The sequence below is a fragment of the Nyctereutes procyonoides genome, unplaced genomic scaffold (genome assembly GCF_905146905.1).
Source record: "Nyctereutes procyonoides isolate TBG_1078 unplaced genomic scaffold, NYPRO_anot_genome, whole genome shotgun sequence".
In the NCBI taxonomy this organism is placed as follows: Eukaryota; Metazoa; Chordata; class Mammalia; order Carnivora; family Canidae; genus Nyctereutes; species Nyctereutes procyonoides.
Genome location: NW_026575033.1, coordinates 284,989 through 309,277, shown reverse-complemented (window position 1 = coordinate 309,277; position 24,289 = coordinate 284,989). Strand labels below are relative to the sequence as shown.

The 24,289-nt window shown below is 34.8% G+C and overlaps 1 protein-coding gene across 1 annotated transcript in view; it reads left to right on the top strand.

Moving 5' to 3' along the window:
- RNF17 (ring finger protein 17) overlaps positions 1–24,289 on the top strand; it is a 122,082-nt gene that overhangs the window by 72,276 nt on the left and 25,517 nt on the right. Inside the window, exons 20-26 of the mRNA XM_055317208.1 lie at positions 1,986–2,213; positions 2,870–3,020; positions 3,176–3,294; positions 11,700–11,790; positions 12,957–13,072; positions 14,201–14,481; positions 16,389–16,552. Coding sequence (XP_055173183.1) covers positions 1,986–2,213; positions 2,870–3,020; positions 3,176–3,294; positions 11,700–11,790; positions 12,957–13,072; positions 14,201–14,481; positions 16,389–16,552 — 1,150 coding nt within the window. The remainder of the gene's footprint in view (positions 1–1,985; positions 2,214–2,869; positions 3,021–3,175; positions 3,295–11,699; positions 11,791–12,956; positions 13,073–14,200; positions 14,482–16,388; positions 16,553–24,289) is intronic.

The following is a 24,289-nucleotide window of genomic DNA, read 5'->3' as shown; positions in this document are numbered from 1 at the left end:
AAAATGCATAAAATAAACAATTTTGAAAACAAAGTTAAAGGACTTCCACTTGCCAGTTTCAGAATTTAATATAAAGAAAGCTAGGACTACCAAGACAGTGTGATAACAACATAGACATCTATAGATGAATGAATAGAATTGACTGTTGAGAAATAAATCCTTAATTTATAATTAATTGACTTTTTAAACAAAGGCACAAAGGCAATTCATTAGAAAAAAGATAAGTGTTTTCAACAAATGATGCTATGGCAATTGGATATCCAGCAGCAAAAACAGATGAACATAGCCCTTATCTCACACCATGCACAAAGTTCACTCAAAATGAATTATACTCTTAAGAGCTAAAACAAAACTTCTAGGAGGAAATCTTTAGGAATGTAAATTGGGTAAAGATTTCTTAGTTATGACACCAGAAGCACAATTCATCAAAATTCAAAACTAGTGTACTTTGAAAGACAGTATTAAGGGAAAGACAGTGACAGAGTGAGAGAAAATATTTGCCAAACATGGCCCATAAAGGACTTAAGAACCTCCTACAACTTTAGAAGACAAATAATTCAACCCTCTAATAAATGGGCACAAGATATAAGCAGATATTTACCAAAGATGGTATATAATTGGCTAAGTACATGAAAAGATGTGTAACAATTTTAATCATTAGGGAAATGCAAATTAAAACCACCATGAGATATCCTTTCTCACCCACTAGAGTAGCTATTACTTATAAGACAATTATAGATGTTGGTGAAGATGTGTAGTAACCCTTAGAACTGTCAGGGACGTAAAAGGTATATATAGGGATGTATAGCTTCTTTGGAAAATGGTTTACAAATTTCTCAAAAAGCTATACATAAAATTACCACACAACCCACCAATTCCACTCCTCGGTACCTATCCAGGAGAAATGACAACATATGTTTATATACAAATGTATAAGCAAATGTTCATAGCAGCATCATTCAGAATAGCCAAATACTGGAAATTATGTAAATATCCAGGGAGTGGTGAATAGACAAAATACTATATATTCATATAATGGAATACTATTTGGCCATTAAAAGGAATAAACTACCGACGCATCTACATCATAGATAAACTTCAAATTTTAAGCTAAGTAAAAGAAGTCAGATACAAGAGATTGTATATTGTATGATTCCATCTATATGGTATGCCCAGAAAAGACAAGTTTATACACATAAAAAGTTTATTAGGGGATGCCTTGGCCTAGGGGTGAGAGATTTCACTGTAAATGGAAATGAAGGATCTTTCTGGAGAGGTGAGAATCTTGTAAAACTACATATAATGATGGTTACACCATTTGATAAAGTTAACTAAAAATCGTTGAACCATACAATTTAAATGGGTGAACTTTTTTTTTGCGTGGAAAATATACCTCAGTGAAGTTTTTAAAAGCCCATTAGCGAGTTTTCTCTTTCTGTTATTTGGTTATATAAACAAGAGATGTTTATATGCCTACTTGTTACATTGTAGCAAATGCTATACCTAGTGATGAATAAGAGTTGTTTGTGCCCTCAAAGAGCTGAGTATGTAGTAGGAAAGTGAGATGGTCAAGCTTACCATTTCAGTGTGATAAGGACTCTGCTAAGGGTAGTTACACTATTGCGGGATTTCTAGAGGGTTTACCACTGGAGATTTTACCTAAACTGAATTCTGTAGTACAACTGGGAGTAAAAGTCTATACACGAGTTCAACAGCAAACTTGGCATTTTAAACTGTTTTGAAAATAGAAGTTTGGTTTTTAGGGGGGTTTTTTTTTGTGTGTGTGTGTGTGTGTGTGTACTTTGGTAGCGTTTAACCCTTTTTTTTTCTTTAACCCTTTTTTAAAGAAAGAAACTAAAACTATTAATATCAAAACTGGGAAACTGAATTGTAGCTAAAATTTGTTCATCTCTAGATCTAAGTAAATACAAATATTTTGCAAACTACTCTTTTTTGCTAATGGGTTTTTATTTTTTATTTTTTAGATACACCGTCAAGGATAATTCCAGAAAGCATATTGAAGTATGGGATCCTTCTCCAGAAGAAATTATTTCAAATGAAGTAAACAGCTTAAATCCTGTGTCTGTAAAATCTCTACCCAATGAGAATCTCCAATCACTTTATAATAAGGAACTGCCTGTACATATCTGTAATGTGATATCTCCTGAGAAGATTTATGTTCAGTGGTTATTAACAGAAAACTTACTTAATAGGTATAACATATAAGGAAACTATGTATTACCCATGGGCTCTTTTCTATATTTTATAATTTTTAGATCTTTGAAACAAATGTAGAATTTTAAAAGTAAAATTATTTCAGCTAAACAGTCATTTAAAAACTAGTTAAAAGTATACATAGTATCTTTACTGGTTATTTTCACTGTATTGGAATTAGTCGTTCGACAAATACTTATTGAGCACCTATTATTTGACAACCAGTACTCTAGGTCTTGGGTATATAGTGGTAAAAACATTTCAAGTCTTTGCTATCATGAAGCTTAAGTTCTAGTAGAGGGAGGGACAATGGACAAATAAAAAATATATATTACATATGACAAAGACAATAGAGAACAAGCAGTTGAGGAGGAAGTCAATTTGGATAATCAGGGAAGACCTCAAGAAGACAGTGACATTTGAAATAAATCCTGATGGAAGGGAGGGAATAAGCCATGAGGATATCTGGAGGAAGATCATCTCACATAGAGGGAAGAGCTAGTTAAAGACCTTGCGGTGGAAATATACTTGGGTATTCAAGCAAGAACAGGGTACCCAGTTTGGCTGGAGTAGAATGGGTAAGGAGGGACAGTAGAAAATAACTTGGTCAGAGAATTATATAAGAAAAAATTTGAAAGTTAATTTTTTTCTTTAGTTTAGAAGAGAAGATGGTAGCTGCATATGAAAACTCAAAATGGGAACCTATTAAATGGGAAAATGATATGCACTGTGCTGTTAAGATCCCAGATAAAAATCAGTGGCGAAGAGGCCAGATCATCAGAATGGCTACAGACACTTTGGTAGAGGTAAATGAAGAGTTAAAAATAGCAATCGTGAAGGTGAATGCATTTAGTGTTTTTATCCTGAAATTTTTTAAATTGAATTTTAATTATGCTATTCAGTTGGCAAAATATATTTTGAATATTGTTTTTCCACAGACTCAAAGTTCTTGCTTTCATAGGTCTTACTGTATGACGTGGGTGTTGAACTAGTCGTGAATATTACATGTTTACGAGAACTTCAAGAAAACTTAAGGACAATAGGAAGATTATCTTTGGAATGCGCTCTTGTTGATATAAGGTAGTTACTTGCTGAATAAATTTTCTCACTGTTGAATAATTATAAATCTTTTTCTTTTTGGATGGGTTCTTGTCAATTTTCATTTTACTAACATTCTGAAATTTCATAAATCTAGTTAATTTTGAGGTCTTAAGAGAGAAAGATAAAAGTTCAGAAGCACATAAAGTACTTTTAGTGGTACTAAAGAATAGAGATAAGTCAGTATGATTGGTATTTAGGTAGAATTCAAAGTGTTAAATATTAAAAAAACTTGAAGGACATAGGCAGATAGAAATAATATGTATTTCACAAGCGTAGCATTGCATGGAAAGCTAAAAATGCATAAATTACCAAAAAAGTGAATTAGGATTCTGAGAAAGTGGCATGAAATAGTTTTTGAGGGATCCCTGAGTGGCGCAGCAGTTTAGTGCCTGCCTTTGGCCCAGGGCGCGATCCTGGAGACCCGGGATCGAATCCCTCATTGGGCTCCCGGTGCATGGAGCCTGCTTCTCCCTCTGCCTATGTCTCTGCCTCTCTCTCTGTGTGTGACTATCATAAATAAAAATTTAAAAAAAAATAGTTTTTGAGTCTAGTAGAATTCTACCATAAACACAGAGCAACTTCGATAGCAAAACTAAAGACTGCACAATCTCTACAACAAAAGTAGACAACTAGGCGGTTTCCCTCTAAGCCTCCAGATACACAGGTGTGGCAAACCATGCCCTAATGGATCCTTATGGTTATCAGCATTTGTATGGAATGAAAGCTGACTGGGAATGATATTTCCCTGGAGCATGCAAGCCAATCTGAGAACAGCAACTAAGACTGAGAAGGGAGTAATGCAAGATGCTTTTCATAATTAGATGCTAAAATCTAAAATGTGCCACAGTTTCATGGTACTGGAGCCTTAGCCATAAAACTTTTGGAAGTAAAATGATACTCTCTCTTCCATGACCTCATACTGAGTAGAAACTGTTGGGAATAGAGCCTAATTTGAGCGAGACAGACAATGGGGCAAACGAAAGAAAAGATCCAGACAAAAGTAGGAGAGAGGAGCAAGATCTCAGAATATGAGGCCATATTATCTGTCATTTTGGGAAAACATCACCAGAGAATTCTAGAGCCATGAAGCTAAGAAAGCAATTGTGATTCACTTCTTCCTTCTAAAAGCATAGGAAATTTTATTACACTTAAAGCATGAGCAAAAGAAAGAATTACAGTCAAATTCTATACAAACTGCTATGAGAAAAAAAAATTAAGAGCCAATATATCCCTAAAGGTAATGGATACCCACCAAAAAGGCATGCTAACAAAACAATAAAACTGTAAATCTCAAAATGAACTAAAAATTTAGAAAATGATACTGAAGAACAACATAAAATTATAAAAACTCAGAAATAAGATTGATTATAGAAAAAGGAATATTTGAAATGAGAAATGACAACATTCAAGAATAGAAATAAAATCATATCAGAAATAGACTAAACTAGAAAAAACACAAAAGCAAATACACAATAGATAATGCCTTAAGGGAAATGGAAAGGCAAAAAGGGGGATCCCTGGGTGGCGCAGCGATTTGGCGCCTGCCTTTGGCCCAGGGCGCGATCCTGGAGACCCGGGATCGAGTCCCACATCGGGCTCCTGGTGCATGGAGCCTGCTTCTCCCTCTGCCTTTGTCTCTGCCTTTCTCTCTCTCTCTGTGTGACTATCATAAATAAATTTTAAAAAAAATTAAAAAAAAAGGAAAGGCAAAAAGGATGGTTTGAAAATTAAAAAAAAAAAGAACAAAAATCCAAAAGATTTAAAAGATCCCTAAAATCAAAAAAGGCTCAACATATGTGTGCTAGGAATCTCAAGAAAATTAAAAGAAATAGAACAAAACAAATACTAAAAACTACAAGAAAGTGTTCCTAAAAGACGATTTAAAACTATATATTGAAGGGGCACATTGCATATCTTGAAAATTAATTCAGCAATGCTGACACTCAGAGATTATCTAATAAAATTATTAATTTATAAGAGAAAGAAGATCACACTGTCATCACCAGCACTTGATGCCAGATGGCAATAAAGTTACATTTTAAAATACTCCAAAGAGAGACGCCTAGGTGTCTCAGCGGTTGAGCGCCTACCTTCAGCCCAGGGCATGATCCTGGAGTCCTGGGATTGAGTCCCACGTTGGGCTCCCTGCATGTTTCTCTCTCTGCCTATGTCTCTGCCTCTCTGTGTGTGTGTGTCTTTCATGAATAAATAAATTAAAATCGTTAAATAAAAATAAAATACTCGAAGAAAATGGCAAGGTATGGGTTTTATATCCCCTCACACTGACCTTCTGTATAAAGACTACAGACAGAGTAGGAACCACTCCTGAGAAATCTGTAAAAGAACAAACTTTAGTTAATCAACAGTGAGAGGATTTGATGTAAGAACTGGTGGTGAGTGTTACATTTATTTTACCTAAAGAACAAAGATAAAAAGATCATTGTAAGGAAGCAGTATGGTTTGGAAGGTAGATATGGCACAATTTTTAAAATGTACCAAGAAAGGAAAGTATGAAAAGAGGAATAAGCCTGCCTTTTTGCCTTATTGTTATTAGCTAGGAGTAAGTACTTCCAGTAAGATACTGGGGAGAAGAGGCTGCTAACAATATTGATTTTAACATGGGAACTATGTTAATATTTTATATGAACAAATTAGTAAAGCTAGTGAGGAAAATGAAATTACAGTCTCTCAGAGATACTTCTTCAAATGACCTTTTTTTTTTTTTTTTTTAAATGGAGGGAGAGAGATGAGATGGAGGGTGGGAGTGGAGGGGCAGAGGGAAAGAGAAAATCTCAAGCAGGCTCCATGCCCAGTGCAGAGCTTGACTCAGCCAGATCTCACAACCCTGAGATCATGACCTCAGCTGAAATCAAGAGTCAGATGCTTAATTGACTGAGCCACCGAGGCACCCCTTCTTCAAATGACTTTAAAACATAATAAGTTGGTTGTACGTCCTTACCAGAATATATCCTAAGGACAAGAAAAAATATGTGCCCCTCAAAAAAATTTTTTTTTCATTAATCCCAAAGTTGGTTGTAATGTTACTGAAACTACAGTGTGTGTATTGCAGGATAAGTCAAAATAATAATTTTGTGTGTAACATTGAGACCTGGTATGGTTGATCCATGATAAAGATAGTAAGATTAATTTACCTTGTACTCTTGATTTGGAATCCGAATTATCACTAGAAATTCATGGGTATTTTAATTGTAAAAAATACATGTCTTTTAGTCTTATAACAAATTGTGGTTTCCAAATACCATTTCCCAATAAAAGAGATTAGAGCTCTTTGGGAAACTGATTCTGATCTTGGACAGAAAATGTACAGTATGAACCTAGAATATCTTGTCATAGCGAAAAACAAGAACACTATAAAAAACTGAGGTTATGGGCAGCTGGGTGGCTCAGCGGTTTAGTGCTGCCTTCACCCCAGGGCCTGATCCTGGAGACCTGGGATCGAGTCCCGCATCGGGCTCCCTGCATGGAGCCTGCTTCTCCCTCTGCCTGTGTCTCTGCCTCTCTTGCTCTCACTCTCTCTGTGTATCTCTCATGGATAAAATTAAAAATTTTAAAAAAAACTGAGGTTATGACAAAAAGACTCCATAGCCAATCTGAATAAACTTCCACTGACCAAATATGGGACAACTTTAGCATCAGTAGGATAATTGTAATAAAGCATTTGGTATATTTAAATCCCTAAATTCATAACGCAATTTTAAAAATCTTATTGGTCACCTTCATAGGATTCTAGGGAACTGCCTCATTATTCTGAAACTGGTCAATAAGGAAAATGAAAATTTGTCTTTTCCTATATTATCTGTATCTCAGGATAATCAAATAGTTGATAAGAGGAAGTTGTTCTTTGTAAGTATTCCAGCTTACAAAGGAAGAATTATATCATTAGAATTTTACCGTTTTACAACCTTAATAAACTAATGAGTCTAGACAATGATTGTCCATGGCTGCTAACACCACAAAAAGAGAATTGGGCATTATGTGCTTCCTGATAGAGGTACACAAACAAAGCCTAGGAATAGTTTTGCTGAAAAAGAAAAATAGAAACCTGAATCTGATCAATACTGCAGACCTATCTATGAATCTAAAGGAAATTCAAGGGTCAGAGGAACATATTAAATACCATGGAAATGCTATCAGTTAAACCCAGTCATGGAACCTGTAGAACGAATGACTCAGTTTCTTTATTTTTGTAATATTTTATTTATTTATTCATGAGAGAGAGAGGCAGAGACATATGCAGAAGGAGAAGCAGGCTCCCTGTAAGGACCCCAGTGTGGGACTCAATCCAGGGATTCCGGGATCACACCCGGAGCCAAAGGCAGATGCTCAACTGCTGAGCCACCCAGGCATCCCATACTCAGTTTCTTTAACAAAAAATCATTAAGGGAAAGAATTCAAATTAATGGTTTGAAACATCTGAAAATGTGAACACCATTTAATTATTGATATCAAGGAATTTTTTAGGTAGATTAATAGTACTGTGGTTCTGTTTGTTTAAAAGAACTTATTGAAGTGTTATTGGTGTACAATATTAAATTCATTTCAGGTATGCCATATAGTGATTCAATATTTATATACATTATAAAATCACCACAATAAGTCTACTTACCATTTCTTACCATACAGAGTTGTTACAGCCTCCGTCTTATTTATTTTTATAACTGTAAAATTGTTCCTCTTAATCCCCTTCACCTATTTCATACATTTCCCCACATCTCTCACCTCTGGCAGCCACCGGTTTGTTCTGTGTATCTATGAGTCTGTATATATTCATTTTTATTTTTTAGAGTCCATATATAAGTGGAATCATATGGGATTTGTCTTTCACTGTCTGACTTATTTCACTGAGCATAATACCCTCTAGGTCTGCCCATGTTGTTGCAGATTCTTTTTTATGGCTGAGTAATTTTCCATTGTACATATACAGCTCATTTTTATCCATCAGTCAGTATATCCCTAGGGTATTTCCACATTTTGACTATTATAAACAATGTTGTCATAAACATAGGGGCACATATATCTTTTTAAATTAGTGTTTTTGGATTCTTTGGGTAACTAATAGTGGAATTACTGTACCATATGGTAATTTTATTTTTAAATTAAGGAACCTCTGTACTGTTGTCCACATTACCTGTATCAGTTTGCATTCCTACCATCAGTGTGGAAGGTTTCCTTTTTCTCCACATCCTCACCAACACATTATTTCTTGTGGGGTTTTTTGTATGTTTTTTAGGCTTTTTTTTTAAGTTTTTGTTCAAATCCTAGTTAGCATACAGTGTAATATTACTTTCAGGTGTACAGTATAGTGATTCAGCATCTGGTGCTCATCACAGTGCTTTTATTTTTGTAGCCTGACAGGAGTGAGGTGATATCTCATTGTGATTTTGATTTTCATTTCTCTAATGATAAGTGATGTTGCCCATCTTTTCATGTCTGTTCACCATCTGGATGTTGTCTTTGAAAGTCTCCCTGCATGGAGCCTGCTTCTCCCTCTGCCTGTGTCTCTGCCTCTCTCTCTGTCTCTGTGTCTCTCGTAAATAAATAAAAATAAAAATCTTTAAAGAAAAAAAAAAAGAAATAGCTTGAGAGTATTTTCCTTTCCTTTCCTTAAATGTTTGGTAGAATTCACCTGTGAGGCCATCTGGTCCTGGACTTCTGTTTGTTGGGAATTGTTTTTTTTTTTTTTTAATTATTGCTTCACTTTCATTACTACCAATTGTCTATTCAAATTATTTCTTTCTGATTATGTCTTGGAAGATTTTGTGTTTATGAGAATTATGTGTTCTATCCATTTGTCTCATTTGTTGATGTATAATTGTTCATAATACATTCTTATGATACTTAATATGGATATATATTATCCTTGGATTTCTGTTTGAAAAATATAGAAGTGGCAATTTCTTGCTTCTAGGGGACCTTTTTTCATTGGTAAATCCATGGAAATCTAATTCTTTATAACAAGAAGTATAGAATTTTATAAGACAGTATTAGGAGATACAAATTTCCCATTATAAAATAAAGTCATGAGCTGAAAAGTTGTCAGCATATCATAACAATAATGTTATCATAATGTTGTATGGTGACAAACTTACCCTGGTGAGCACTGAGTAATGTATGGAATTCTTGAATCAATATATTGTACAATTGAAACTAGTATAACATTGTGTGTTAATTATACATTAATAAAAATAAAAGAATTAAAGAATCTTAGACTTGGAACTCAAAGATATTAGAGGCATCATGACAGTAATTTTTTGTATACCAGCCCTAATAAATGAGCATTCAAGGTCTGCTGAATTCACTGCTGTGGAGCATCTCTCTCAATGGAGGTTGTTTCTTTTTCAGGCAGCTTCAGTCACCAGTATTTCCTTACATGGCATTAAAATTGGTCTCCCCCCAAAAATACCTTGTTCTCATGACCCCTTTCCATTCTAATTGCTGGAGACCATTTATTTTATGTCCTTGAGGAGCTTATCTATAATCCACCTGTTTGCACAGATCATTTCTCTAATCTTACAGGTGCCTCTCCCACCATCTGTGATTACCAGTAGTGACTGCGAGACCATATTTACAAGTTTGTTCTATAAATTGAAAGAATTTCATGCCCTGGAATGGAAATCTCAGGCTGACATACTATAAAAATCTTATCCTAGTTTTTATTTCTCCCTTGAACAGTTCAGTCAGAACAATTGAACAGAAGTGTATCGGTCCTTTAATTGTATCCAATAATGTAGAGAATGTGTTCCTGTCCACACCTTGGATTATATCTTTTAGACTCTAATGGAATACCATTATTTCAAGAATTTAATAATAGCTAACCTTAACCACTTCTGAACCCTGTATTAATTCCCTTACAGGCATTTCTTTAGTCCTCACAATAAATCTTAAAGCTATACATAAAGTATTATTTATAGATAAGGAAATTGAGTCTTCAAGAGGTTAAGTAATTATCCAGCGTAATACATCCATTAACTTTTGAGCTAGGATTATAAACAAGGTCTGAATTCAGAATCAGAGCTCTAATCACTATGTTTTATCACCCTTTTGTGAAATCTTTGTCTTATTTTAGGAAGATATACCTATCATATAATTTGCTATTTTTAGTGTACACTTTAGTGGTATTAAATACATTCAGAATGTTTTGCAACATTTATCACTATCCATTTCCAGAACTTTTTCATCTTTCACAATAAAACATACAGTTTTATGAATACAAACCAAAAATTTTTTAAATGTTGTAAATACTTCCAGATGTTTAAAAATTGATGTTTACAAAAGATATTCATAATCTAGTAAAATCTTAATGTTGACACTGATTTTTATCTGAATGCCATCATAATAAAAACCCATAACTAATTCTAGGAGTCACTGACAATTTGAGTTTCTTAACTCATAAGAACAGTATCTGGGTTTCTTGATAAATAGTATAGCATATACACTAACTCTTACTTGGTCAAACTAAATGCACAGTTGATTTTATTAGTTTACTCATATAAACTATTTAACATGAAAAGATTGTCCAGATTAGTTACTCAGTGGGTCAGCTCCAATGGAACTCCAGATCTAGAAACCATGTCTGGAGAGCCTTCAGAGCTTGCATTATGATACTTGTAATCTCTTTAGTAATATTAGTTCTTATTCTTTGGAGGTAAATGTGATGGTTAGAAGGTCAGGTCACTCAGTTTCAGTTCAAACTAAAATAGATGATGAAGTTGGATATTCTGATTTTCGTTGATCTGTCAGTATTTATTGAGCATTTTTACCATGAATATAGAAAGTAAATTTCCTATAAATTAGGCTTTTATTCATGGGTAGCAATTCATATTAGATTTAAATTCCAGAAAGAAACTTCCAAAAGTGTTTGGGCAGTGGAATCATCATTGCAAAGGAACTGTTCTTTTTAAATTTCCATTAAATAATTGTGAAGTGCCTACTGTGTGCCAGACACTATCCTAGCCATTAGGGATATGATAATAGACATAATACATAATACATTATCCCTGCTCTCTCAGAGTTTATAGTTTAGTCAGCATGTGTGAATGTTCATCATAGGTAAAAAATACTTAAAATGGACCTTTTTAAGTGTTCTCAAGTATAGTTCAGAACAGTTATACATAAGTTAGCCTATGATATGGTCCAGAGGTAGAAGAAAGGAATAAACAAAAGGCTATGAAAACGGGGAAGAAAATTGTGAAAATAACACAGGAAGAAAATTGTGAAAATAACACAAAGTCCTGTTAACACAAAGTTAAATTGATTTCTCACTATGTATGTAGTTTGTTTATATATATATGTATATATATATAATATAGTGAATATATTCACTTTTATGCTTTTGTAATGCTGTTATTGTTTTTTTGTTTTAGACCAACTGGTGGGAGTGACAAGTGGACAGCTACAGCTTGTGACTGTCTTTCATTGTACCTGACTGGAGCTGTAGCAACTATAATCTTACAGGTGTGTAGTGAGGTAAACAATTATAATAGATATATATAAGGAATAGTTCATTCATGTTTTCTATAATTTATTGAGAAAATAACAGCAAACTTTTTGGCAGCCCTTTTTTGTCAAGTTATAACACCTATTTGATAATAGATGTCCCATAATGATTGTATGAATTAAAACATTTCTAAAGTATCATTCTTGAATTGATAATTTGCATGTTAAAAAACAGAATGTATGTATACTATAATGCACTGTGGAAGCCTTTTGCTCTTTACAAATTGGGGAGTTAGGCTTCTGGTTATTAATTGTATATAATATGTAGGAATATGGGTTTGAGAAAAGGGGATATATTTTTTCAGAACACTTAAAAATATTCCCTTTTATTCTAATTTGATACTTTTATTGCATTTACAACTAGAATTTTCTTAAATGAGAAAATTTCTTAGAATTTCTTAATTTTTTCCATGTTACTTTTTGTGTGTGTACATTCTCCATTTTCATAATTCCGTTTGAATATAGGTCTTGCAGTTCTTTCCTTTATTTTCACACACACACACATACACTACACACATGAGACACACCTGGGAAAATACATTTCAGTTTTGTAATTTACAAAAAGTTTAGGAAAATAGAGAAATTTGTAAGTGATGTTTCCCCAGCCTATTATGGGCTGAAAAAAAAAAGTTTTTGGTCTGCCTCTCCCTACACACACCCACTTTTTTGGTAAATTTCACCTTGACAGTGAGATCTTCCTGACACATTTCACAAATCATCTGTCTGTCCGCCTTGACTCTGTCCCCTGTTATTTTCTGTCTGATAGGGTGAGATATCAAAATAACTTTACTTGGCTGGAGATTTATTTTTCTGGCTTGGATAAATGTGGAAGAAATGCCTATAAGAAGTATGTTGTTGGGCAGCCCGGGTGGCTCAGCGGTTTAGTGCTGCCTTCAGCCCAGAGTGTGATTCTGGAGTCTTAGGATCGAGTCCCACGTCAGGCTCCCTGCATGGAGGGAGCCTGCTTCTCCCTCTGCCTGTGTCTCTGCCTCTCTCCACCCCCTTCTCTCTTCTCTCTGTCTCTCATTAATAAATAAATAAAATTCTTTAAGAAAAGAAAAGTATGTTTATAACAAGGTTTCCTTTTAGTATTTCATATTTACTCTGCTCTTAAATCACTGCAGGAAAACAATACAACATGGCCATTACCTGTGAAAATTTTCTGCAGAGATGAAAAAGGAGAGCATGTTGATGTTTCTAAATATTTGATTAAAAAGGGTTTGGCTTTGAGAGAAAGGAGGTATAGACTTTTTTAACATTAGTTTGTAATGAAAGTGTCTTATTTGCCTATTTATGTCTTCATATCTGTGCTTTCAAACCTGAAATTCATCTTGTTTGCTCCTAATGATTTATAAACTAACCTTGAGGAACCAGTTCAGAGATAAATTTATTCAGGATTACTAATTACTTTATTCAGGCTCATTAGCTCTTGCATATTTAAACCCCTACTGACATTTCTGCTTTTATATTTTCCCTTTTGCTTTGCCATTTACACTCTAAACCAAAGGAAAAGAAAATTACATAGTGGTGACCAGATCTGAGCCCTTTGACATCATTTGCTTAATGACAAATATTTAAGCTTTATGTTGGAAATGTGGTAGACATATACCAAACTGTGTTTATGTGAAACAGAAATGGATAGACGAAAAGTAATTGAATACTATTTACATTTAAAGACCGTTTAGATACTAAGTCTATGGTTTAAGGTGGTGCCACTGGTCAAAGGGGCAAAGGTTTAGGATGTTGTTATAGCCCTAGCTTCCTCTTCTTCTTTCCTTCTAGTTGTAATGTATACTGGAATTGCAAACACATGTTCCAAGTAGCCACTTTGTACCATACATGGCCAGATTTCTTTTTTTATCTTGCATTATTATATCTTACCTTATTTGGACCAGGACCCCAGTCCTGATGGACTGGAAGGAGAATGAGAAATCAGAAATAAAATATAACATGAAGTAGTTAGTGAGGCATGGTGGTATGCTGGCTTAACTGCCTAGGTATTGGCATTCAGCTAGGCTCTGTGTAGAGATGCCCTGTATGTGTCTTTTTTTAGGCTCACTGGCTTTAGGTTAAAGCAGTTACTTGATAAATGTTGAAGTGAAAAATGCTAGGCAAGTTAAAACAGTTAACATTTGCCACTGTGATATTTTTTACTGCTTTTACAGCACTAAAACTACTAGCTATCTCAAGGCTGAGGACCACATGGGAGCAATCTTAGTTGAATAATTATGCAGCTATTTCATAAAGGCTTATCTCATTTGAAAGAAAATAGAATAATTTAAAATAATTTTTATTATAACTTAAATTATACTCATTTTATGTAACAAATTTGCTCATGTGTAGATATATTATTTTTTGGATGTTACAGAATTAAAAAATTAAGTAACAGCCAGTCATCATCTGAGAAGTCTCTGGAAATCTCCCTGGAACAAGAAGATTCAATGGTTACTAAGATTAACTTTGACCCTGACAAAAAAGTTGCTGATGTTATTAGTGAACACAAAGTGTCTGAATTTCAGCAGAAAATTCCAAAACCAAGAACTACTGGATGCTATAAACCACCAGCTATTCCTAACATGAAAGTATTTGAGGCAATTGTCAGCTGCATTGGTGATGATGGAACTATATTTGTAGTACCGAAATTGTCAGGTAATATCTTTTATGTTATGTAGGACTAATCAGTAAAAGTAGTAGCTAGCAGCTCCAGTTCTCTCTACTCTAGTAAGATATAGATTGAAATACCTAGGGCAAGATTTAACCTCATTTTCACAGGTTTGCTGTAAGGTTAAGTGAAATAACTCATGCATAGTGCTTTTCACATTTAGATCATTTATGGAAATGTTGGGAATAGACACTGAGCCAAAATAAGCATGGGGGTGGTTCCCAGTTTGTGAGACCTGGCACTTGCACAGCTTTGGAGGCTTTCTAAGAAAAAAGATACAGAATATATTCATTTAGAATGAGGAAAGATACCATAGTAAATGAGTGGAGATTTGGGGCCTTTTGAGAATACTCAGATCCTTCCTGAGATCTCCTAAGTCACCTGTCTCCTTACTACAACCTGGGTGCATCCAGAACACTTGATAACTGATAGTATCTCTAGCACTCATGGGTCTTTAAGCAACTTTAACTCCATAGTAAGTCCACTTATGAGTAGGTGGCTGTGAATTTGTTGAAGTTTGTTGATCTCTTGAATACTATTTTTTAATTCAAAAATAAAATCTGTGCAATTGGCTATTCTGGATGTGAACAGTGTTTGAGACCTCTAGCAGTAGTACTTAATCCAGAAACTTTGCTTGATCTTTATATATAGTCTTTGCTAAAACTGGCTGACTGTTATGTTGTCAAGTGGTGTGCTGGATGTTTTACATTTAGTCCCCTGTATTGGAGCTATTGATAATGGAGGTAAGTTCTCTTATACCAGGTTTGTAGAATAAACCGAAGCTTATGGAACTGAAGGAACAACCAGAATCAACAATGGTAGAACTGATGTGAGAGCTGACCCCACACCTGCCTTCAGTGATATCTGTTATGGGGATATGTATTCACTGTGGTAATGATGATCTCAGGCTCCTGAGGTCAAGCCCCATGTTGGGCTGTGCTCAGCAAGGAGCCTGCCACACCCCCTCCTGCTCCCTCTGCTGCTCCCCCTGCTTGTGCACTCATGCTCACTCGCTCGCTCTCTGTTGAATAAATAAAATCTTTAAAAAATAAAATAAATGATGATCCAATTATCAGTAAGTAGCAACATTAGAATTTTAATTTTGGGGATCCCTGGGTGGCGCAGCAGTTTGGCGCCTGCCTTTGGCCCAGGGCGCCATCCTGGAGACCCGGGATCGAATCCCACGTCAGGCTCCCGGTGCATAGAGCCTGCTTCTCCCTCTGCCTATGTCTCTGCCTCTCTCTCTCTCTATCATAAATAAATAAAAATTTAAAAAAAAAGAAAAAAAAAGATTTTAATTTTGTATCCCAACATTATGCTGTATCTGTCGAAGCATCAAGAAATACCTGGCTTGTGTTCTACTTTATTTAGATATGCTGGCAAAATGGCATTATCTTAAAGTGGTAGTTCTTTTATATTAGACTATCTGATGTGTGTTCAGAGCTTTTAATGATGCTTTATTCCCAAATAATGCTTGCATTTGTAACCAGAGATCAGAATAATTGTTTACATGTTACCAGTTAATAGTATGTTTTGAAACATATAGAAACTACCCACTGAATTAGAATTTTTTTAACATTTATTTTACAAAGGAGAGAGTTCACACTTGAGTTGGGGGGGGAGGGGCAGAGGGAGAGAAAGAGAATCTCAAGAAGACTCCATGCTGAGCATAACCTCATGACCCATGAGATCATGACCTGAGCCAAAACCAAGAGTCAGATGCTTAACTTACTGAGCTACCCAGGTGCCCTGACAGAATTAGATTTTTATTAAAGCTCTATTAGTTCCTTATACTATTGTATAGGTGGTGAAATTATTAAAGGTTATTGATGATTTCATATTGAAAATAGTAGTAAATTCTTCCTAAATGCTTTGTTTTTAATAATTTCTTCAGAATTCGAGCTAATAAAAATGATGAATGAAATTCAAAGTAATTTAAAATGCCTTGGTCTTTTGGAGCCTTATTTCTGGAAAAAGGGAGAAGCCTGTGCAGTAAGAGGATCAGATACTATGTGGTATCGAGGCAAGGTAATGGAAGTTGTTGGCGGCACTATTAAGGTGAGTCTAATACTCTTGTGACTAAGGCTAGATACCGTAATGTAAGTGGTCTTTAGAGACTAAATATATGAAAGTTTGATTAGAACATGTATTAATGAGATCAATCTTGTAGGAAGCTTGGTCAGATACATTATACATTTATTTGTAATAATTTTTATTTTGGGGGCACCCTGGCTGGCTCAGTTTAAGCAGAGTGTGCAACTCTTAATCTTAGATTTGAGCCCTACAAATCTAAGGGCTCTTATCTAAATAAGAATTATTAAGAATCTAAACTTCTGGGTATAGAGATTACTTAAAAATAAATAAATATATAATTTTTGGGGCACCTGGATGGCTCAGTTAGTTAAGCATCTGGCTCAGGTCATGATCCCAGGGTCCTGAGATGAAGCCCCATGTCAGGCTCCATGTTCAGGGAATCTGCTTCTCCTTCTCCTCCCTCACTCCCTGTACTCATGAACACATACATACACATGTGCTTTCTCTCTCTCAAAATCTTTTTAAAAATGCAATGTTTAATAAGTAAATAAATAAGATTTTTTTATCTTCAAGTATATTTGTTAACTTGAATAACCAAAAAACATTTCCAGGTAGGGATTTGAGCTCTGGTACTTTAATGGTACCACTTATCCGTATGCATAGTATTAAATAAAGCAACTTGTTTTTCAATATATTTTAAGTTTCCTTAGCAAATTTGGTTACAGCCAAGTTTAGCTTTTCACAATAATGGTTAATTTACCTTTCCAGGGTCCTGAGATAATACTTGAGTTTCCTATAAGATCTTCAGAAAGAATTATGTATTTTGAAAAGCTGTATATAAAAATATAGATGAAAATACCTCCATTTGCAGTGAATTAAATAATGAAATTGATAAAGTACTTCATAAGACATTCAGCACTTGAGACTTAGGAGAGGAGGAAAAATTAAGAAAAGTCTTTTGTTTCTACTTGCACAAGAATTTAATTACCTACTTGATGATGATACCTAACAATTACATAGCACTTTACGTTTTTAAGCTTCTTTCACACGTGTGCATTCATAATTTATAATTTGTTTCCAACTATCATAGAAGTAGATTATTCCCATTTTACTGATAAGAAAATTAACATTTAGATCCAGTGACATGCCCAAGGTCACTGTATCAGTGGGTGGTGATGCTGGAATCATATCCGTGTATCTGAATCCTAAACCTCTGGTCTAAGTCATTCTTTTCCTGCTGGATTACAAACTTTAACTGATTTTGATAGAAGTCAAATGGTTTCAAATTTTCAATATATAAGCATATGGATACTTAAAGATTCATGGGTTACAAATGAGTCTGGTTTCACATACATTTGATTGTTCAGGTAACCAACCAATTTTAATATAAAAGTAAACTAAAATCCAATTTTTCTTACTAAACATTTTCCAGTTATCTCTGGCCTTCCACGTGGAATAAAGGATATACCCAAATTCAGCTCACTTTATCCATCCTCTCCCATGCCTAAAAGAGAAGAACAAAAATGAGACACACTTATGAAATTTATAGACTGGAGTCATAGGCCCACTAAGGGACTAAGACCTATTTATAGGGCTACAGAACACCTCTCCTTCCTTTACACTTTACTACCACATTACTAAAAGCCTATTTATAGCAATTTTTTTACACAGTCCATCATATCCAACTTCCAAGAAAAAAATTACAGTCAAAAGAGTATGGTATTAACATAAAAACAGACACATAGATCAGTGGAACAGAATAGAAAGCTCAGAAATAAACCCATGCATAAATGGTCAATTTATGACTAAGGAGCAAAGAATATACACTGGGGAAAGGACAGTCACTTCAATAAATGGTATTAGGAAAACCGGACGGCCACATGCAAAAGAATGAAATTAGATTATATCTTATACTGTACACAAAAATTAAAGTGGATCAAAGATTTGAATGTAAGACCTAAAATCATAAAACTCCTGGAAGAAAACACAAGCAATAACTCCTTGTAGCCAAAGCAAAAATAAACAACCGAGACTACATCAAATGAAAAAGAGTCTCCACAGCAAAGGAAACCATCAATAAAATGAAAGGCAACTTACCAAATGGGAGAAAATATTTGCAAATCACATATCTGATATGGTGCTAATATTCAAAATATATAGAAACCCATACAATACAGTAGCAAAAAACAATCCAATTAAAAAATGGATAGGGGATCTGAATGGACATTTTTGCAAAGAAGACATACAGATGACCAGCACATGCATGAAAATGTGCTCAAAATCACTAATCTTTAGGGAAGTGCAAATCAAAACCACGATACCTCATACCTGTTAGAATGACTTATCAAAAAGTAAGCAATAAAAGTTAGAACATGGAGAAAAGGGAACCCTTGTGCACTGTTGTTGGCATGTGAATTGGTACAGCCATGATGGAAAACACTACGGAATTTCCTCAAAAAAATAAAATGGAACTATCATATCCAGAAATTCCACTTCTGAGTATTTAGCTGAAGGAAATGAAAACACTAACTGAAAAAGATATATGCAACCCCATGTTCATTGTAGCATTATTTTTAATAGCTATAATATGGAAGCAATCTAAGTGTCTATTGATGAATGAATAAGGAAAATGGAATATGCATACAATGGGAAATTATTCAGTCATTAAAAAATCTTGCCATTTGCAATAGCACGAATGGACCTATAGGGCATTATGCTAAGTGAAATAAGTCAGACAAATACGTATGATTTCATTTATTTGTGGAATATAAAAAAATACGATCAATAAAAAAAAATACAGGTAATAGATCAGTGGTTGCCAGAAGTGGAGGGTTGTGGGCATGCAAAATGAGTGAAAGGATCAACTAGGTCAAACTTCTAGCTATAAAATAAATCATGAGGATCTAATGAACAGCATGGGGACTATAGTTAATGATATATATTTGAAAGCTGCTAAGACTAAATCTTAGTTTTCCTCACACAAAAATAATTATGTATTGCAATGGATGTTAACTAGATTTATTGTGGTGATCATTTCACAGTATATACAAATATCAAGTCATGTTGTATACCTAAAACTAATGTCAATTAAATTTTTAAAAAGGAAAAAAATCACAACTGGAAGAGACAGATACATCAGAACAAAACATGACAGGGATGATGGAATTATCGGAATGAGAATTTAAGATAACTATGATTAATATATGCTAAGACTTCTCATACAGTAGACCATGTGCAAGACAATGGGCAGTGTAAGCAAAGACATAAAAATGCTAAGAAAAAGTAGAGATCAAAAATAAAAATGAACGCATTTGATGGGCTTACTAGGAAACTGTACACAGATGACATGTATCAATAGAGACTTCTAAAATTGAAAAATAGAACAAAGACTGAAAAAACATAACCAAATACCCGAGGATTGTGAGACAACTACAAAAGGATATGGGATATTTATAGTGGGAATACCAGTAGGAGAAGAATGAAGGGATTGAAAGAAGTAATATTTTAAACAATTATGACTAAGAATTTCCCCCAAATTAATGTCAGACACAAGCAGAGATCCAGGAGCCAAGGGCATACCAACCAGGATAAATGCAAAAACAAAAACAAATTTAAAAAATTACACCTGGGCATATCGTTTCAAACTAAAGAAAATGGGGAAACTACAGAAAAAAAAATTCTGAAATAAGCCAGAGGGAAAAAGCACCTCACCTATAGAGGAACAAAGATAAGAATTACATCCAACTTCTCCTCAGACACCATACAAAGAAGAATGTAGATTGGAATATTTAAAATCTTGAGAACAACACCCCATCCCACCAACCTAGAATACTGTACCCTGTAAAAGTATCCTTCAAACTGAATGAGAAACACAAATTGAACTTGCGGCTAGTAGACCTGGCTTTCAAGAAATGCTAAAAGAAATCTTTGGGGTGCCTTGGTGGTTCAGTCTATTAAATGCCTGCCTTCAACCTGCCCTACGACCCAGCAATTGCACTTTTGGGGATTTACCCCAAAGATTCAGATGCAATGAAATGCCAGGACACCTGCACCCCAATGTTTATAGCAGCAATGTCCACAATAGCCAAACTGTGGAAGGAGCCTTGGTGTCCATCGAAAGATGAATGGATAAAGAAGCTGTGGTTTATGTATACAATGGAATATTAATCAGCCATTAGAAATGACAAATACCCACCATTTGCTTCAACGTGGATGGAACTGAGGGTATTATGCTGAGTGAAGTAAGTCAATCGGAGAAGGACAAACATATGTTTTCATTCATTTGGGGAATATAAATAATAGTGAAAGGGAATATAAGGGAAGGGAGAAGAAATGTGTGGGAAATATCAGAAAGGGAGACAGAATATAGACTCCTAACTCTGGGAAATGAACTAGGGGTGGTGGAAGGGGAGGAGGGCGGGGGGTGCGGGTGAATGGGAGGGGGGCACTTGAGGGGATGAGCACTGGGTGTTATTCTGTATGTTGGCAAAGTGAACACCAATAAAAAATTTATTATAAAAAAATAAATACCTGCCTTCAGCTCAGATTATAATCCCAGGGTCCTGAGATCGAGCCCTGCATCAGGATTCCTGCTCAGTGGAGAGCCTGCTTCACCTTCTCCCTTTGCCCCTCCACCCTAATCGTGCTTGCTGTCTCTCACTGTATCTCAAATCTTAAAAAAATAAAAAAGTATTTAAAAAGAAGGAAGATAATAAAGTAGGTCTGAGTTTCTGAAGAAGGAATAATAAAGATAAAACTTATAGTGGGGCCCCTGGGTGGCTCAGTAGGTTAAGTGCCTGACTCTTGATTTCAGTTCAGGTCATAATCTCAAGGTCATGAGATTGAGCCTCATGTCAGGCTCCACACTGAGTGTGCAACCTCCTTAAAGTTCTCTCTCCTCCCTCTGCCCCTCCCTGCATATGCTCTCTAAAAAGATAAAAAATAAAACTTGTAGTTTTCTTATTCTTAATAGATGTAGCATAATAGTTCATAGAAATAGCAACAGTGTATTCAACTACATATGTATATGCCATATACATAAACCATATGCACACTTAAGTACTACATATGTATATGCCATATACATAAACCATATGCACACTTAAGTATAAGTGAAATGAATGACCATGGTACAAGGAATGGAAGAGGAATTTGGGTTGTTTTCTTATTGTATGCCACAATACCTGTAAAGTGGTATGATGTTATGTGAAAGTAGACTTGGATTCAGTGTAAATGTTTAATAATAATAATAATTCAGTATTATAGTAAATGGAAACCACTAAAAATGCTTTTTAAAAAGTATAATTGATACACTAGGAAACAAAATGCAATCATATAAAATGCTCAGTTTACAAGAGACACAAAAATGAAGAAAATAGCAAAGAACAAAAGCAACAAATAGAAAACAGTAGCAAATATATTGGATATTAATCCAGCCATATCAGTAATGCTTTGAAGATCAGTGCTTTAAATGCACCAATTTACTATATGTTTAAATGCACCAACATACTATATATGTTGTCTATAAGAAACTCACTTGAAATATAAGACATATATAGATTAAAAATAAATGGATAGAGGAAAATATTTTATGTCAACACTTATTAAAAGAGTGCAGAGTAGCTATAATAATTTCAGAGTAGATTTCAAAGCAGGAAAGACCTCAGGGATAAAGAAGGGCTTTACTTAAAGGGATCAGTTCTCTATGTGCCTAACAACAGAGTCAACCTACATCTGGCAAAAACTAATAGAATTACAAGAAGAAATAGATGTACCCACTATCATATTTGTGGACTTCCAACACCCCTCTATCAGAAATTGGAAAGTCTAGCAAGCAGAAAATCAGTAAGGACATAGTTGAACTCAAAACACCATCAATCAACTGGATAGAATTGGCATCCTTGGACTAATTCATCAAACAACAGCAGAATACGTATTCTCAAGCTCATATGGAACATTTACCAAGATATACCACGTTAGAGCCATAAAACACACCGTAAGTTTAAAAGGGTAGAAATCAAATGTTTTCAGTCCACAATGTAATTAAACTAGAAATCAGTAACAGATGGATAACTGGAAAATCCCAAAATACATAAGAGATTTAATAACAAACTTCTAAATAACACATGAGTCAAGGAAGAAATCTCGAGAAATTTAAAGATATTTTGAACTAAAAAATGAAGACACAATTATCAAAACTTATGAGGGGCACCTGGGTGGCTCAGTCATTTAAGTGTCTGACTCTTGATTTCAGCTCAGGTCATGATCTCAGGGTCATGAGGTCAAGCCCTGCATCAGGCTCTGCACTGAACATGGAGCCTGCTTAACATTCTGTCTCTGCCTCTCCCTTACACTCTCTCCTTTTCTCTCAAATAAAATGCCAAAACTTATTAGATGCAGTAAAAGCAGTGCTTAGAGGGAAATTAATAGCACTGAGTACATAGATCAGAAAAGAACAAAGATTAAAATCAATTTTTCAGGGACATCTGAGTGGCTCAGTAGTTGAGCATCTGCCTTTGGCTCAAGTCGTTATCCCAGGGTCCTGGGATTGAGTTCTGCATTGTGCTCCCCATAGGGAGCCTGCTTCTCCCTCTGCCTATGTCTCTGCCTCTCTGTGTTTGTCATGAATAAATAAAATCTTTAAAAAGATAAAATCAATTTTCCAAGTTTTCACCTTAGAAAATTACAAAAAGACATCCAAAGTAAGCTGAAAAAATAAGAATTTGAGCAGAAATCAATGAAATTGAAAACAAAAGAAAATCTTTGAGATTAAAAGTGGTTTCACTTTCCAAAAAAAAAAAAGTGGTTTCACTGAAAACATCAGTGCAGTCAATAAGCCTCCAGCCAGGCTAAGAAAAAAGAGGACGCAAATTACTACTATCAGAAATGAAAGAGGAGATACTAATAGATTCTAAGCACATCAAAAGATAATGAAGGAATACTATGAATAGCTTTGTGCTCACAAATTTGATAAGCTAGATGAAATGAACAAATTCCTTAAATGACACAATCTGCCAAAATTCACACAAGAAGAAGTAGGAAGACTGAATAGGCCTATATCTAATAAAGAAATTGAATTTCGAAGGTAATTGATAACCTTCCCCAAAAAACTCACCTGGCTCACATGGATTAATTGGTGAATTCTTCCAAATATATAAGGATGATATTTTACCTCTCTACAATCTCTTTCAGGGGATACAAACAGAGGAAAGACTTCCTGATTCATTCTGTGAGGCCAGCATTACCATAATACAAAAACCAGATGATAACATTAAAAGAAAGCTGCAGACCAGTATCTCTCAGGAACATATGCAAAAATCCTCAACAAAATATTAGCAGATCAAATCCACAATGTATAAAAATAATTATGTATATATCATGACCAAATGGGAGTTATCCCAGGTATTTAAGGCTGAGTCAACATTTGAATATCAGGTAATGTAACCTATCACATTAATAGGCTAAAGAAGAAAAATCACACGATCATATCAGTAGATGCCAAAGAAGCATTTGAGAGGATCTACACTCTTTCATGCTAAAAACTCTGTAATAGGAATAGAGGGGAACTTCCTCCCCTGATAAAGGCTAACTACAAAAAACCTACAGCTGATATCATACTTAAAGAGAACCTCAAGACTTTCCCACTAGGATGAGGAGCAAGGCAAAGATGTTCCCTCTTAAAACTCCTTTTCAACGTTACACTAGAAGTACTAGCTAATGCAATAAGATCAAAGAAAAGATAGACTGGGAAGGAAGAAATAA